At 40.3% G+C, this 17,821-nt stretch overlaps 1 protein-coding gene across 16 annotated transcripts in view; it reads left to right on the forward strand.

The window, feature by feature from the left end:
- Positions 1–17,821, forward strand: part of PARD3 (par-3 family cell polarity regulator) — a 426,698-nt gene that overhangs the window by 128,549 nt on the left and 280,328 nt on the right. For all 16 annotated transcript variants that reach the window (XR_008462802.1, XM_009896928.2, XM_054171475.1 and 13 more), the window contains exon 3: positions 8,115–8,295. Coding sequence is in view for 15 of the 16 variants with exons in the window: in XM_009896928.2 (XP_009895230.1) it covers positions 8,115–8,295 (181 nt within the window). In the remaining variant the exon portion in view is untranslated. The remainder of the gene's footprint in view (positions 1–8,114; positions 8,296–17,821) is intronic.

Genomic DNA, 17,821 nt, shown 5'->3' on the forward strand with positions numbered 1-17,821 from the left:
AACGAACACAGAAGGAAGCTGCACGGAGGGACTGTGATAGCTGAGTAAAGTAAACTTCTCTTCATTTTTACTGAGAAACATCAAAGAAAAAAAATTAGATTGTTTAAAGCAAATGAGGATGTTTTTTATTCTTGCAGTCTCATTTTCAGCTCTGGATTCTCTTAGCTCATAATCAAACCACTTTTCCAGTGAGATGTCTGCAGCATTTCTGTGTTTTGGCTTTTGCACGGCTGCACCCATCCTAGAGATGAGAGTGTGGTGATGGCACTGACTGTGAGTGCACTGATGACACTGACTGTGCTGTCACCAGGGCTTAACTTAGCTGCAGGTACCAGTGCTGCTTAATGCAGCTAGATGTCATCTCCATGGAGAAGGCTGGGATCAGTATCTAATGCACACTGCTTGTGGAGCCTTCTATAGCATGGTGAAGTCAAGAGCGGAACTGCAGCATTCAGGAGCATGAGTTCATGTAACCAGCTGGAGCTTTTACCTATTCCAGGCCCAGCTGAATATGGCCTACTAAAAAGAAACTCACCTACTGGCATCTGTGTCCTTTTGCCCATGTCATATTTAGACTGCTTCTACTTTTCTCTTTTTATTTTTTCTCCTGGCACTGTCTTCTGGCCATGCAGGGCAGGGCTGCTGGCTTGTCTGTTGGAGATCACAAATGTAGATGTTTTCTTTGGCCATGAACATTAGCTGGTGATGCAGTCCAATAACTATTTCTGATGCTGGTCTTGCTTTGCCCATGCAGGGGGTGAGCAGATCAGAAGAACTTTGCAGGCTAATCAGTTTGTGTGTGTTTTGTACATATCTGTGTCTGTTAGGATGCACACAAGAGTGTGCTTGAGTCTTAGTCAGTCAGTCAGATAGAAGTGGTATGTCCAGCAGAAGTGGTGTGCTCAGTATATTCTTGGTCTGAGGTCATGAAAAAGTAAATCCAGCCCACCTGACAAGCAGCTCAGTGGTAACTACCTCCAGTAGCCCTCATAATACTGCTAACACTGCTCAGTTATTGTCTTGATTTTTGGCTAAACCTCAGCCTGAGTTAACCCATGGAGGTCAAGTAGAGACAGGATACACACAAATTACCTTTCAGGGTGCTGTAGTCATGCTTGCTTTCAGTCTGTTGCTCAGCAGTGGAAGGGAGAAGTCGTCTTTTAAATATATCTAATGTTAAACTGATATATTTTAAATATTTAAAATCTATTTTAGAGTCTAGAAACTTACAGGACAGTACCTGAACTGGCATGTAAATCCTCCTAGAAGAAGATCAAGTTGCAATTTAGTACTGGTTTTAGAATTTTGCAGATCAAAGTGCCATAGGAAATGAATAATCAAAAGCAAAGCTTTAATGAAAAGCTTGTATATTTACTTCAGAATAGTTTCTTAGATTCAATTAATTATTAAAGCAGATATTTTTAAATGAACTGAAAAATTAAAGTGTTCTTTGAATCAATAGATGCTCCTGCAGGTCTTGCAGATATGAATTAACATGCTATGTTATGTTAAGCTTTGGAAGTAAAAGATGTTTGCTTAGCAAATTTGAGAATGACTTTCAGTGAAGCTTGTGATGTACTTTCCAGTGGGGCTTATTTTGTACCATGGGGGGCTGAGGAGGCAGATAATGTTCAAGAATGGCAAATGCAGAGTCCTACATAGGGGCTGGAATAAACCCCAAACTGATGTATTGCTGGTGACCCACTGCTTGGGTAAGGCAGATGTAGTGAACAATCTGACGAATGTATGCCAGCAGTATACCCTTGTGATACAGATGACCAGCTCCATCCTGTGCTACATGAGCAAGCCTGTGGCCAGCAGGTTGACAGAAGTGACTATTTCTCTCTGGTGTTGGAGGGATGCTGTGTGGCCGTGTGGTTAAGGCACAGCATTCTGAATACAGCTGCACTCCATGGGGTGTGGTGAAACCGAAGCTAGACTTTGAGGTGCAGGGGGTTGGTGCGAGGGGAACAAACCCAAGTTGCAACAAGGGAAGTTTCAATTTGGTATAGGGAAAAAAATATTGGAAAGTCAGGAGTGGTCAAACACTGGGAAGCTTCCATCTCAAGGTTATTCAATGTGCAACTAAATGTGTCCCTGAACAACCTTCTTTCACTGACCCTGATTTAAACAAGGACTTGGACTAGATGATCTTCAAGAGGTTCTTCCAGTTCAGGTTATTCTATGATTCTGTACAAGCTTACACTTGTGGATGACCCACAGAAGATCTAATACAAAGTGTTACTTTGATAGTAGAATGTGACCCTTAAAACAGCCTTCTTATGACTGAATTTAATTAATTAGGACAGGTAAAGATTTTCTTGACATGATAAAGGTTGGTTTATATTACAGTTTGTCTAAAACTGAAACTGCTTGACCTTTTTCTCCTTTTAAAATGCTCGGTGATCTATTAAGTCTGTTGAGAAGATGCTAAAGTTACCCATGGCACAGAATGCCTCTTAGATGCTGCTACTTTAGCTAATTGAACTTTGATTTTTTTAATAATGTCTATGGGCACTAGTGCATTATTTGTGCAAATGTCCTTTTTTCCCCCTGTATTTCCTCTTACCAGTTCATTGAAACAGTAGTTGTATTTAAATGGTTTTTAAATGAGCCATGTAGAAAAGTGAAGCTTAAGAAGTAATAAAAATTTGGGTCTGCTGTGGGGCTATTAAAGTCACTGCAGTCATCAGAAAGCCTACAAACTGATTTAATATTTAGTTTCTTTCATATCTAGATGATAATTGGTGACTCCCTTGCTAATTATTTCCCCAAATTTAGGTTTTCTTCCCCTCTTACACTCATCTGTTTATTCACAAGCGACTAACTCAGCTCAGAGTGTTTTGGAGTGTGAGGTGCCATTAGCTGAAACTGAATTTACTTCTGGGCCTTACTAAACAAGAACTCTGCAGTTCTGTGTTGTAACATGGACTAACTAACATCCATACTGCTTTGGGTCCACATGGCTTTTTCCAACCCTAAATAGTTACTGTAGAAATATGTTTATATTCTCTTGCAGACCATCTCATTTGTGCTCATTACAGAGGAATTGTGTAGTCAGTTCTGTGGTTGCCTTGTGGGTTCATGGTACAGACTTGGTTAGGACTGGAAAAGATGTTTGTGGAGGAAGAGATGCCAGAGATGCTCGTGTGTAAATTTTCTTCCAAGTCCTCTTTCCAGATACTTGCTGCACGTCTGAAAGTGTATGGCAGTGTTCTGAAAGTGATTGAAATCTCTCACATCAGCAGATGTGGCTGTCAGAAAGTGTGTGCAGACAGAAATGTGTACGTTGGAGCTGCAGGACGGGGATGGGCTTAACCCTCTGGCATCAGATGTTAAATGAAATACTTGAAGTAGCTGTTTTAGGTGGAGATATATTAACAAGGCTAATTTAGATTTTTGGAATCTCATTTGGGCCATCAAAATCTATCTCTTCAAGGACCAACCTCCTGTGAAAAAGGTTATTTCAGTTAGTAAGCACAAATGGAGGACCAGAATCCTTGCCTTCATGGGTGCCTCACCAGAGGTTGGTGTTGAGCTGCTTGGTCACTCGGAGCAGGTTCAGAAGGGCTGTGCTCTCTATTCTGCTGGAAGCAGAAACAGAAGCACTTGTGTGAAAGGCAGCTTTATACATGGTTGGCCATCTTGCAGGAGATGATGTGCAGCGTAAGTGCCAGAAGACCGTAGCAGCTGTGGAAAGGAAGACCACATCTGGAAGTTGTTGTATGGGCCAGAAAGGGAAGTGCATGATTCAGCCAGGGGAATTGAGACTCTCCTGGTTGCTTAACAGATCAACTGTGGAGCAATTGGTCACTGAACAGTGAAACAAATCTGAAACAGCCTTCATTGAATGTTAAGTGTACTTCTGTGGAGAAGAAACCAGGTATTTAAAATGGCTCCTAATCATTAAAAAAGATAAGTTATTTTGGGTTTACTGTGTCAAAAAGAGTGGACAGGTGATGCAGAAGATGTTTTGTAGACCATAGGATGTGGGGACCAGAGGGTGTGGAAACCACAGGATCATTTGCTGTCATTCTTGAATGACAATAAAGCTATAATCCTGACTGGTGCTAAAATAAGTCTGAAACCATTACTGGTGCCTACACATGAGCCAGTATCAAATTCATCAATAAATGTTACAGAAGAATTAACAAACATTGGATGGATGCTTAGGAATATGAAAAATTGAAGTGATCTTTTTTGTTAATCTTGTTATAGTGGTAGAAAAAAACTACAGTGAAGGTTTCTAGCATTATGAGTGTCTGTGAAGTGGAGGATTTCTGCTTTCGTGGGTTTGTGCTCAAGGATGACCTGATTACAGCAGCTGATAGTGAGGGGTTGTTTTATACAGGCTTAGCCCTTAATGAAAATGTGAACAGCTCTTGCTGGTACAAATAGTTTTTTAATCCAGTTAATTAACATTCAAGTACTTAATGTAGTCTATTAATTAAGACTGCATATGTGTTTACTAATTTTTAATTACCTTAGAATAGACGGAAATTGTAATAATTAATGTTGGGATGCAGACTGCTCCTGCTATGTCAATATTAAAACAAATCAGTCGTCTTGCTTTTTATTTCTTTAAGTAAATATAACCTGGTTAGTATGATGTGTGGAGTCTCAGAGCAGTAGCCATGTGGATACCTCCTCCCTGGGGGTGTTCACGCCCAGGCTGGATGAGGCCTTGTGCAGTCACAGTATCACAGTATAACTAAGGTTGGAAGAGACCCCCAGGATCATCAAGTCCAACCTGTTCCAACAGACCTCACAACTAGACCATGGCACCAAATGCCACGTCCAATCTCCCCTTGAACACCTTCAGGGACGGCGACTCCACCACCTCCCTGGGCTGCCCATTCCAATGACAAATGACTTGCCCAGTGAAGAACTTTTTCCTCACCTCGAGTCTAAACCTCCCCTGGCACAGCTTGAGACTGTGTCTCCGTGTTCTGGTGCTGGTTGCCTGGGAGAAGAGACCAACCCCCTCCTGGCTACAACCACCTTTCAGGTAGTTGTAGAGGGCAATGAGGCGCTGGGGGGTTACAGGCTCTTGAGTCGAGTCTAGCTGAGAGGTGTCCCTGCCCATGGCGGGGAGCTTGGGGTAGATGATCTCTAAGGTCCCTTCCAACCTAAACTACTCTCTGATTTTATGATTTCTTTGTGAGCCATTTACTTGATGAACCTAGCTTTTTCTAGCAAAAAGGATTAAATTAGATGGTAGTTGTGGTGTGATTTTTGGGCCTTCGGGGGTACAAGCATTCATAATTCTATTCCTCAAAGAATTTCCCTCAATTAAAATAAAATGTGTTGGAGTAAAAACCCAAACAATAAACCAAACAAATCAATTCTTGCTATCAGAATAGAGTGGGAGATGTTTTGGCTGTGTGCGTTGCCTGTGAGCTTGTCATCCACAGCGTGGCATAGCAAGCTCTGGAAACCCAAGACCCAACACTGTTTATTCACATTAAGTCTTCAAGTTCCAAAGATTTTCTAGGTCATGATGAGGTCTGAGTGTAGCTTTGTAACACTGTTTTACAACGAACTTCCTAACCTGTGCTCCTAACACTAATTAGATTTGGAGAAGACTAGCATGGCTTGTATTTCTTCAAGTGTTGTATGCAAAAATGTTACAACTTGGTAGGCTTTTTAAGGGAACTGAAGCCTTTTGAAGGTTTGATGCTGTCAAAACAGTGAATACTTGCAAAAATACATAAGATCAAAAGCTAAGCCTGAAATGAGAAACATTTGTTTTGAGAAAGTTCTGAATTCATAGGTTATAGGCTGTCTGGAAAAGGTAAAAAGCTTGAGGCAGCTTAGAGTAGAACATACACAGAAAGAGTTTTATATGCACATAGCTTTGTACCTATATGTAATATATATAAAACACTTGCAGCAGCATGCATTCAGTAATACTTTTCAATCAACCTCAAAGGAACAGAACATAATTTGGGGGGGGGGGTGTCTCTCGATAGATGCCACACAAAGGAGAAAAAGATTTGATATTTATTGGCTGGAATTTCTCAATGTATTGTTTGTGTTTTGTTCTAATACCTTACAAATCTTCACTAGTGGATTCATTTCTTTCCAGTTGCTGGAGATTGGTCATTAGCTTTTTAGAGTTAATACAAGTGTTGTGAGTAAAGTGTGCTTCTTCTGAGAAATGTGCTTCTGTTTTTTTTAAAGCATTAGTATTTTACAGTCTGTAAGTAAATTAAATTTCCCATACTTTTGGTCTACTGACATTTTAGGTGTTGTCATGTCTCTCTTGCGTATAGATTTCTCAAGCAGAGAGTAATGAATTGTATATTAAAAACATGGTCTAGCTGTCTGCATCTGCAGCCTGCTTTTCCTTCTCTCTTTCTTACAAATACTCACTGGTGACAGCTTGGGCATTTTACCTGTTACAAATCTATTTTTTTTTCTCTTTGTGCCAGACCCTAAGTTTGCCTGGGTATGGAATTATTGGCAGAAGTTTGCTACTCCCTCTGCGATTTCAAAACTACTCCTTGAAAAGAGTTGATACCTGAAAGTACTTTCAAAAGCTGAATTCCCACATGGTTTCTTACTGCTCTCTACAACTACCTGAAGGGAAGTTGTAGACAGGTTGGAGCTGGTCTCTTCTCCCAGGCAACCAGCACCAGAACAAGAGGACACAGTCTCAAGCTGTGCCAGGGGAGGTTTTGGCTGCACGTTAGGAAGAAATTCTTCAGAGAGAGAGTGGTGGCCCAGTGGAATGTGCTGCCCAGGGACGTGACGGAGTCACCTTCACTGGAGGTGTTTAGGAAGAGACTGGATGGGGTGCTTGGTGCCATGGTTTAGTTGATTAGATAGTGCTGGATGATAGCTTGGACTCGATGATCTTGAAGGTCTCTTCCAACCTGGTTTATTTTATTCCATTCCGCTTAGGCTTGTAGTTGTGGTTTGATATTATTTTAGTCATGTTTGTACAATCTAGATTTGAGTAATATTAAAATCTGTAGAATGAGATTATGTCACATGCACTTAAGAGAATATTACCTGATTACTTTAGGTTATGCAAAGTGTTGTTCTAAAAAAATAAACAATTTGCAGAGATCAGCTTAGGTTTAAGTTGATTTGCTCCATTTACCCTACCAGTTTGGTCAGGAGAATGTAATGCTTCCCTGGAAATGTCTTTCAAATATTACATTATAGATTAATTTATCGGCTGCAGAATGCTGTTATCCATAAAACTCTTTTACCCATCCTGAAAATTAACTTCTAAAATTAAACATGTGTAAGAGCTGGCCTTTTCTCTTTCACTACTGGTCACCAAAGATCTATTTGGATAAATTATTTGTTCCAAATAAAAACATTCATCTACAGGTGAAAAAATAACTCAGGTTTACTAAGAATCACTGTGATGTTTTTTTTCCTATTTCCCTTGCAAGGGTGAACAGAGGTGTAGTAAACTTTTAATAAACTAATGACTTGGCAAGGCTCAAATTGTGCTTGAGTTCTTGGGTTTATCTTGGAGAAGCTGGTTGCAAGCAAATACAGAAGTGTCTCCCTAAATTTGACAGAAGAAATGTTGCAAAGGATGCCTACAACTTAAATCCTATCTATAGATAATAGATTCATAGGTGGCAGATTAATGGATGAAAAATTGTAGTGATTGTGAGGCTTTTGGGTGGCTCTGTATTTTATTTGTAGCTTTCAGCGTGTATGAACATAATTTCTTGTTGCAGGTTTTTAGTCTCTAAAATTGTTGGTTTGCTCATGATTTGAGTAATGATGGATAGAGAGGTATCAAAACACAGGTGATAAATTCCAGTGCACAGGCATCGAGCAGCATTCAGTGGGTTAGATGATAAGGAAGATGTGACCCTTCCTTTCCTGACTTGGTGCCATTAATTCTGTGGCTTGCAGTGATGGGTTTCCTGTCCCATCAGAGCTGCTGACCCTTTGTACCATCCCATTAATGGCTGCCTTTCCTAGGGCTGATGATGTTGTGATCTAAGCATTGATCTGAGTCTCTGCTGATAGACATTTCGTGCTCTTTGGTGGGAAGAAGCGATGAAACACTGATCTACAATGGCACTTTGATATTGCTGAGAGTTTTTTCTTTTAACGGTAGATTAAATTGTCGTTTGCAGCTCGTGGCTGTGTTTGATGAGCAAGATCCACACCATGGAGGTGATGGCACCAGCGCCAGTTCAACAGGCACACAAAGCCCAGAGATTTTTGGTAGCGAGCTTGGCTCCAATACAGCGTCGGCCTTTCAGCCTTACCAAGCAACAAGTGAAATTGAGGTCACCCCTTCAGTCCTTCGTGCAAGTAAGTAAATGTTCTCCCTATCTTGATGTGTTTCATCTTGATTTTTGAGAATGTCAAGTGCTGGTACCCATTCACACTACTGGGAACATGATTTGTTCTCTGTCCTTATCAAATGCTGATCAGAATTGAGAAACTGAATAAAAGCTTGTTAGATGCTAGTAAACAAAGCTCTCTGTTATAATAAAGTATTTATAAACTGCTTTTAGGAGCAATAAACTCCTGTGCTTCCAGTTTAAAATTGTCCTTGCACTGAAAGTCATGGCAAAATTTCTGAATGCAGTGTAATTTTCAGTTTGCCACTTTTATTCTATTTAATGAAGAAAAGGGTAAAAAGAAGCTGAAGATAGGAACACTTTCTACTGAACCCGTTAATGTTGCTGGGTTGTTCTTGTCACCTTTCCATAAAAACAGCTGCTGATATGTGCATTTACTGTGTTGAGAAAATGCGCAGCTTAAAAAACAGAAACCGTAGCCAGGAACATCCCTTTATTTTGTTCATCTCAACCTGGGGAACATTTGTTGCAAAACCATGGAGCAAGGAATTTTACACCATATTTTTTTGCTCAGCCAGGATCTTTGACTGTTGCAGCTTATTAAGAAGAAAAATCACACAATGAAATTTACTGTCTAATATTTGTTGTTGTTACAATGACCATGCAAACAAGACAATTCTCAATAAAGCATTCTGCCCTTTCATGTAGAGCATCTATTTTTTTTTTTGCTTACCCAACTTTTGATGGAATGACTCCACTCTAGAGAGCTCTTAGAAGTTAGTATCAGTCAATACTTTGATATTGTGCAGATACAGTCTTTTAAGCAATTATTTGTCATCCCAAGGGTTTTCTTTCCTGTAGGTCTTCTTTTAATGGATGGAATCTGTGTTTAAGTAATCAAGTAAAATGTAAATGGCAAACTTACCACTCTATTAAGTTTGAAGAGTTTTGTACCAGAGTATTCCCTATAAAATTAAGGGGACATCATTTAACAGTTAGCTTACCTATTCTTAAGCATGTATCTTTTCCAGCTATAACTATGCTTCATTACAACACAGAATTAAATTAAGGAAAGGATTAATGACAGAGTAAAGAAGGATCCTGGAATTTCAAGACCCTTCCATTTTGCTGTTATTAGGGTATGCCACAGCTGAAATGCATATCTCATTTCCAGCCAAAAAGCTGTCCTCCTGGAGTCTCAACTTGGGGTGCTGTAGAGCAGGCAGATACATACACATTTTCTCCTTACTGTGATTGTGTGGTGTGCTGTACAATACATTGATGTTAGAGCATCAAAATCATACAGTGCAGATAAAATTCAGTGATATATTGGACAGCTCACTTATCTCCAGTGTCATTCTGGAAAATACATGGAATACTTAACTAGCTCACTGATTGCTAAAATGACCAAAAAGTGCTGTGAGGCCCTACAATATGAAGTCTATACAAGTGAAGAAGACTTCTAAAACTGCTGGTACAAACTGCAGCTCTTTAGACACTTTTTATGAGAGCAAGCAGAAGTGAAAAGGCTGAAACAATTTGTCATAAATATGCTCTCACAAATCAAAGATATTCTCTTATCTACCTAATTCCTTTTTTTTTTTTAATGTTGACAATTAGATATATTTAGTTTTCAAATGTTCCAAACCGCAGACTGAGAATCCCAGTCCAGTAATGTTATCATATTAAACATACCTATTTCAAGAATTTAATTTAAATATACATTGAAAATGGAAATAATATCCCTATTGTGTTTCCTTTATAACTTGTGAAGTGAAGCATAGCATACAAATGGTATTCTCAGTATTTCAAATAATTATCTTCTTACTGTGTAAGTTCTATTCAGCAAATAAAACCCATCCAGTTTTGTGGTAGATGCAGATCCTGATTATTACATGTTGACAAGGTCATATATCTATTAATTGGATTGGAGATGGGATACAAAATTGCTGTAATTATTGTAATTTTCTAGCTAATTGCAGGGTTGGCGGTGAATATTTTACTTCTAACAAACGAAAAACAGTATTCCATCTGAAATTGGTTTATAGCATTTGAGACATTTTGTTTTACATCTCTGGTGCTTTTTGCTCACGGGCTGGGCTCTGTTTCTCAGCAGCTTGCTCGCAGACACACAGCTTTGTGCCATTCTGCGACCACTCACCTGCACCCGAAGGGTACCCAGCCGGCTCTGCCTTAGGCTGGGGCTTAAGGGCCTGCTGAGATTTTCCTCTTTGTTCCGGTTGCCATGCTACCCCTTTTGTTTGTTTGTAGATCACGCCATCGCTCTTCTCCCAGCGAGGGAAAGGTTAGCTAGATCAAGTCCAGCTGGAAAAGTAATATTCATTTGGATTCCTTCTTTTCCCATGCACAAACACAGCCTGTACTTGGCATGTGTTGGGGGGGTTATGTCAAATTGAATCTTCCCATCTAAACGTGGCTGGCTCATACCCCCTATGTTGTTTTGCAATGTGAAAACACAATTTGATACAAGCAGTTGATTTGTTTATGTTTCTTATCTAGCTCTTTCTCTTTTACTGCTTTTCTATTACCCAAGTTAAACTTTCTTGTGGTGTAGTTCATCAGCTGAGCTGTATTTTTTATTTTTTCCTAAGCATACAGTACACAAGGCATTTTTTGTGTGTGCCTGCGTGCTTTCTGAGAAGAGGTTGGAAGCTCACTGCAGAAGATTGTTAAAGCAGACTGATGTTTATTCCCTGCTGAAATATAAACTGGAGGCGCAGGTGAAAATTGCCAAACCTAATGAGCAATTTGGCAGATAAGACAGGATGTCAGGCAGTGACAGTTCAGCAGCGGGTGCACTGCCTGTGAACCAAGTTGTTTGTTTCACAGTACTGCATTTAAATATTGTAAATAAAATCCCTCTCCAGCTACATGAGATGTTGTGAAAAGGGTCATCTCTTTGTCTAGTTTTCCTTTCAAGTTACTTGGCTCTGTAAATAACTAAGGGTGGTCTTAGTTCTTGTTCTTGGTGTGAGTATATCTTATAAGTCTCCCTGAATGTTTCAGCTGTTACCATTAGAAAGCATTTTTAATATATTACAGTTTTTGGAAAATATATTAAGAGAGGTTTAGAGGACTGATTTAAAAAAAAATATTTCTGGCCCAGAGAAGAGTGAATGGGCTGGGTGATCTTTCTTCAGCTTTTTAATGGGAGGGTTTAGAGAAGATGATACTGGACTCCTCTTCTATGGGCACATTGTTGCTGGAGGCAAGAAACACAAGTTGAAACAAGAAAAATGCCAGTTAGATACTGGAAAAAAACAGCTCTCATCTTGAGAATGAAACAAGGCTGCTCAGAGAAGTTGTGGCATGTCTACTCTTGGAGGTGGGCAGAACTTTGAATACAGCCATGGGAAACCCGATCTATCTGGTCCTGTTTTGTATGGAAGAGGCTGGAGCAAATGCCCTCCAGAGATCTCATAGAACCTCTGAAGTTACTGTGTAATTCTATGACTGCAAAATGTAAAAAATAAAATTCAAGTGTTTGGTTCTTGAAGGTATTACTTGTAAAAGCAGATGATGCTAATCCTGAAATACACAGCAGATAGTTGTGATCATTCAGCTGCCCAGCGTGGTTGAGTATTGTGCTAGTTTGTGCCAGCGTGATACAGGTCAGTGGGCCTTGCCCTTTACAAGACCTCTGCTTTTGTAAGGTTCTCCTAAAGGCTTGTGCGTGAGCATCTCCCTGAAATACTGGCCAGAAGAGCCTAAGCAATTACCAAGATCTTACTGGAAGTGGTGCCCTCCAGTGATGTATTTGCTCAAGTGATCTGTACCTTGTATTTTATTAGGACTTTAAACATCAGTTGCATATTCTGGTCACAAGTAGACTGTGGGAGAAAAAAAGAAGTCTAGATACCTTCTGTATCTTCTGTGTCTATCTATATCTCTCTTCTTCCACACATTCCCCCCTTCCCCTTTCTCCCTATCTGCTAACTGAAGGGCAGTTGGCATTTCCTGGCAAGGAGTCATTTTTTGTGACCTGTAGGCCTACAAAATGTTCTTACACCTCATGTAACAAGCAAATCTTTGTGGAAGCGTCTCCTGTGTGTTCTGCATGCTGCTGAGCGCTGTCCTGAAAGGCAGGAAGGCAGCTGGTTGATGATGGCAGCTCTGTCCTCTTCCTGACTAAGCCATTGGTTGGTCAGTGACCATGGGTGAGTTCTTATGTTCATTGTAAATATGTGTCTTGTCTTAGCATCTCACAATTGGAGAGTTCAGAAAAGGCAATACCAACAACTCCCCCCCACCCCCCCCATTAAAGGTGTGAGCACATAAATATGTGAGGGAGTTTCAGATATTTTAATGTTGTTTTAAATGTGGCACTTCACTGATTGATACAAGTATTTATCTAGAATCCCAAATGCAGCTTCTGAAAATTAATTTGTTGATATTTTGAGATGCCTTTGTTGAAAGGCTTGGAGCACTGCACGTTAATATGTTGGCAAAGGACCTGCGTATTTGCTCATTTCAAAGCTGATGACAGTTTCAGCACTCTTTCCCACATATGGCCATTAAAAACTTCCCTCTTATTTGTATCTCTTCAACTCCTTCTTCAGCTGTGAGTCAGCTTTATATATGGAAATAAAGTCATTTTCAAATGTCGAAGAACTACGGAAGCAAGAGATTAGAAGAAGGAGGAGGAGTAAGATGAGTTCATCAAAAACCAGATGTTTGGAGCTTATCAGATGGAGTTAATAGTTGCTTACAAACTGTAGAGAACGTCATCCACATTTAAAATAACAGATTATGGCTTTGTGGGCAACGCTTGCTAATGTCAATGGGAGGTTTTCTACTAGCTCCACCAAACTTTGGGTCAGATGAGCGTTCTGTGGTGAGTCTCGGTCAAGAACCTTCATCAGCGACCAGTTGGTGTTCAGGTGCCCGTTGTTCCAATGTGGTTGGATGAATGAAATCCAAAAGATTTCCTATCATTCCCACTTTTACTTTCTTGCCAGTTTCTCAGATGTTTCCTGGATAATCTGAAAAGAACCTCTGACTGAGGCTTGTACCAAGCTGTTGGCAGCTGACTAAGGAAGGCTTCTCATGCCTTGGAATATGAGGACAAGATTTAGCAAAGTCTGTTTCCTCACCTTCTGGTGCTCTCGCTGTTCAGGAATTCTTATCGCATTTATCCCTGTAACTCTATCAAGGATGTGATTGTTTTAAAGCCAGAGTTATTGAATCAAAAAATCAGTACCAGGTGCTGCTTTCTTCTATGAGGCTAAATTTGTTCTTTCTACAACACAGTTCTGACTTGAGTGATCTCCAGTTGGTGTTTTCTCCAAGCGTAGAGCTCTGCTGTTAATTTGGGATTGTTGAGCAGTTCAAAAACCATGTGTTTTTGATAAGGCCATGACACATTTGTAAAAACAAATGGATTCTAAACCGCTTAAGTTTATAAATTAACCTTTAATATTTTCAATCTTCTCAGTATACCATCAAGCAAAATACTGTAGCTTCTAGGAAGATTACAAAAAAAAAATAATAATCTTTGACACCAATAAAGAATTTTAGAACTTACTGGATTCTGTAGAGGAGACTCAAGTAATCCTGGGGCATTTCAAGATGTCATTTCATATGGTGAGGGCTTCTATCTTTGAGTACTGATAATGGGGAACAATAATAATACGATACTATGTCTGATACCTGGTAGCATCATGTACCATAGATACAGAATGTAGCACAAGAGAGATAGGAAGAAATGGTTATGAAGATGTGTAGTATTGAATTTGAATAGTTTAAGAAGTCAGGTTTGGTTATTAGTCTAAATTTGACATCTTAAATAGATTTAATGATCACTTCAACAAGAAGCTATTATGGAAATCACAGCCGTATTCTGAGAATGTTTTGATGCGCACGTGTGGTGCTGAGGTTGTTGCTGGTTGCATTTTCCCCTTCTTTAAATGAAAGGTAACTTTTTCCTTAAGAGAACAAAAATAGGATGCCATTTTATGCAATCAAACACTGGAACATAGCTGCTCAAGTCTATTGTATTGTGGCATCATGAGTTTAATCCCATTATGGTAAAGCTATGTGTTTATTGAAGAGAGTTTGCCATCACACACGTATCAAGTACTGTAATAGCTCTTTCTGTAGATAATTCATTGATTAACCCTCTTTTTTTGTTGTTGTTATTTCATTGTAAGCACAATGAAGGGAAAGGAACATAAATCTGAAATGAGTAGGGAACATCTTTTTGCGATATGGACAACCACCCAGTACAATTCTTTGCTTTCATGGTTGTGTGCATGCTACACTTTAATCCACCAGTTCCTAAAAACCTTGTGCAGTATTTCTAGGTACAGATTCTGCAATGGGGCATGCTTCAAGGCATTCTTAATATCTACTGCAAATGTAGCTGATATCCCAGTGAAGTTTTGCTTTGCTTTGAGGCAACAGCATTAGTCTTTTGTGAGTGGACTACTGACAAAATTTGCTTGCAGACAGTTTGCCAGCAGGAGAAGATGCAGAGTTTGTCAGATGCGCTGAAGTATTCACTTGGTCCTAGGTGTGACGATCCTATGGGAAGGGTGTTGTAGGGCTAGTGAAGACTGTTGTGATGCTGGGGCCTCTGTGCCTTGCTGTCTTGAATGTAACAGCTAGTGCATGTCATCCCTCCCTACTGGACAAGCTTATGGATATTTTTGACTACAAGCCCAGGGCTGTAAGGTGTTTTACTTAAAGCATATCCTTAATTAGGCTAAACTTGCACTGAAGCAAGAGCATTGTTGCTTGCTTTTGGTCTTGATTCACAGGGGATCTTCTTGCTCCCCTCTTTAGTGTGTTTGCAGCACATGGGCTTGCATACTTTCTCAGACAGGCATGTACTTTGGAGATAGACCGTCTCTTTTGGTGATTACCAGGAAAAGGTACTTTAAATTCTGTGTCTTCTGACGTGTTCTTTTGAGGGGGGTGAAGCAGGGACAGATGGCTGCTAGTTGAATAGGCTTGTTTTTTAGTTTGATTTTTGTTTACTCTCTCGTGCACTGAAAGAGACTGAAAGATGATACAGAAATAAAGAGAGTGAATGAGAAATAACTTTACAAAAATTTGCCTTATTTCATACTTCTGCGAAGATAAAATTTGTGCTTTCTCCCACTCATCTCTTGCTGTAAATCTTAAATGAGTTGTTTAATAAAGATGAGCTCCAACTTCAGAAATGCTGTGGGTTCATGTTAGGGTCACATTAAGCATTTAGGGTGAGAATTAAGCATATTTGTTTAGAAGAACTTTTCTCCAGAGCTTTTGGCCCCAGATGATGTGGAGGTGACAAATCTGTCTCAAGCCCATGAACCTGAGCTGAGCTGAGCCGAGGCATGAACTCCCCACCTGCTCTCCTGCTAGCACGGCTCGGGTCCATGTCCCCAGCTGGTCTGCAGACAGGGAGTCCTCATCACCTGCTCATGACACTTTTAGGGGCAGATGAGGTCCCCCCTTGGTGACACAGCAGTCACCCCACTGTGGGGCCTTTCACCACTCAGGCTGATGCCAGAGCTTGGCTGTGTAGGATTGAAGGTGAATGTGAACTCAGGCTGTGTTCCAGGTCTGTGTTTCTTGCCTCCATTATGGAATTAGGTCATTAATTCTGTCAACATTTCTGGATTTAGAGAAACTGGAAGTGATTGTGCATCTGGGAAGGGAGTTGGGGACTACAGGGGTTTACAGAGAAAAGCAAAATTGGTTCTTGGGTTAAGATAAAATATTTGTACTGCTACTTGCATGCATACAGTAAAGTGCTGTACAAAGAGAGCAATACCAAGCTATTGTGTTAGCTTCTAGAGATTGTGCATGAGTTGGGCATTAGGCTTCTTAAATCAAACTTTGATCAACGATTAAAACCTTATCCTGAGGGGCTGGATTTGATTCAGCAATCTGTACAGCATTGTTCGCAGCTGGAAGTAAAATTGGGCCTCTTGGCAGTTGCTGGGTGACAGCTGATTCAAAGTAGGCACAATGGATGAGGTTAGTGTCAACAGACTTCAGGTTACGAATCCTACCTAAACACGTGAAGCAACCTTGTCAAGGAGGTACCCACAATACAGAGGGTTGAGGACAATGTGAATGAAGAAGTTCCTACACAGGTATAAGTATTTGGGAAGTATATTTGGGTCATGGGTTGTGTGTCATGAATGCAGATAGTCCCATGTGAGTTTTTGTCAGAGTAAAATTGAGTTTGAGAAACTTCTATGCAGTTTTGTGTTTAAAACAACAGTGTTGTCTGCTTTGGCTCTGACACTGGTATCTAGTCACTTTATGTTCCTAAACTGGTGAACCTCTGCAAAGAAGTAGCTGTATTTCTTGGACGCATTCTCAGAACCTCAAAGCTTAAGAGGTCATGCCACGTGGCACTGAAAAGCCAGCCTAAATCTGAGGGAGCAAGCATGATGTGAAGTTAATGAGTGCTGAAGCACTTGAACTGCTTTTACAGCTCTGTGCATTTGAGTGACTTTGTACCCCGTTCCTTCACACTCTGTGCAGTGTCTGGGTGTTAGGACCATCCTGCCCTTCCTCCTGTTCAGGGCACCCCAGCTCCTCATGGGCCTGAGAGAGAAAAGCTCCCTCCCTGTATGCATGCTCAGCCTCTGAATGGCTGGCTGGAGAAGGGAGCCATCCTTCAAACATAGTCTGTTAAAGTAAATGCCTTTTCAGGCTTGCAGGCAGAGTAGCAGTGAACAACACTGCTGAGACTGTTCCAAATGGACTAACAATTGCAGAAATGCCAGCAGTTCATTTTTTAGTAGATTAGAAAGAATAAAATTGCGTTCACCGGTTTGACAAGTTGGAGAATGGACCCACGTGCCTTGTTAACCAGCCCTGTACAATATACAAATTAATCTTTCAGTGATGTTTGGTAAATCCTCTCTTGATCTCTCTGCTTTTAGGCTTTTTGGAACCAAAACCTGAGAAATGTTTTCTGCATATGAAAGCCTTCTTTTATTCCAGCCCACTTTAAGCTCTGATGTTTAAGACCTTCATTAGATGACAGAGGGATTTTAGGTCAAGCACTGCCTGACTTTCCCAATGATTTCCATCTGAAGGGTCTTTCATAGTGAAGCCTCTTCATGTTTTATTTAAAATTTTAGTCAAGCTCTTGACTCATGGCAAAATAAATAAAAATGAAGGGCTTACTAGGAGTGCAGCAGTGAAAAAACGATAGAACTGCTCTTTCCAATGAACTGGGTGACATTTATCTATGAGAAATAGCTGTTAAGTGAGTGAATAAAGTTGCAGCTCTAGTTTGACAAAGTAGGCAATCTTTCTGTGAGTATTGAACATGCAGATGATTTACCTTTACCTCTGTTTTAAGTTCACCTTTAGAGTAACAAAATGTAAGGGGGCAAAGTCTTCCCCTAATCCTGTTTTCCTTTGCTATGTTACTTAAAGCATACTGGTGAGAAGTGGTTTCATTTTTTGCATCCATGAGAGCAGGGGGGAAATCTGTTTGCAGTTACTGCTTGTACTGAGGTAGTATTGCTAGTTTCTGCTTCAGCAGTGACTAGGGGTGTGGG

Source organism: Dryobates pubescens, chromosome 21 (genome assembly GCF_014839835.1).
Source record: "Dryobates pubescens isolate bDryPub1 chromosome 21, bDryPub1.pri, whole genome shotgun sequence".
NCBI lineage: Eukaryota > Metazoa > Chordata > Aves > Piciformes > Picidae > Dryobates > Dryobates pubescens.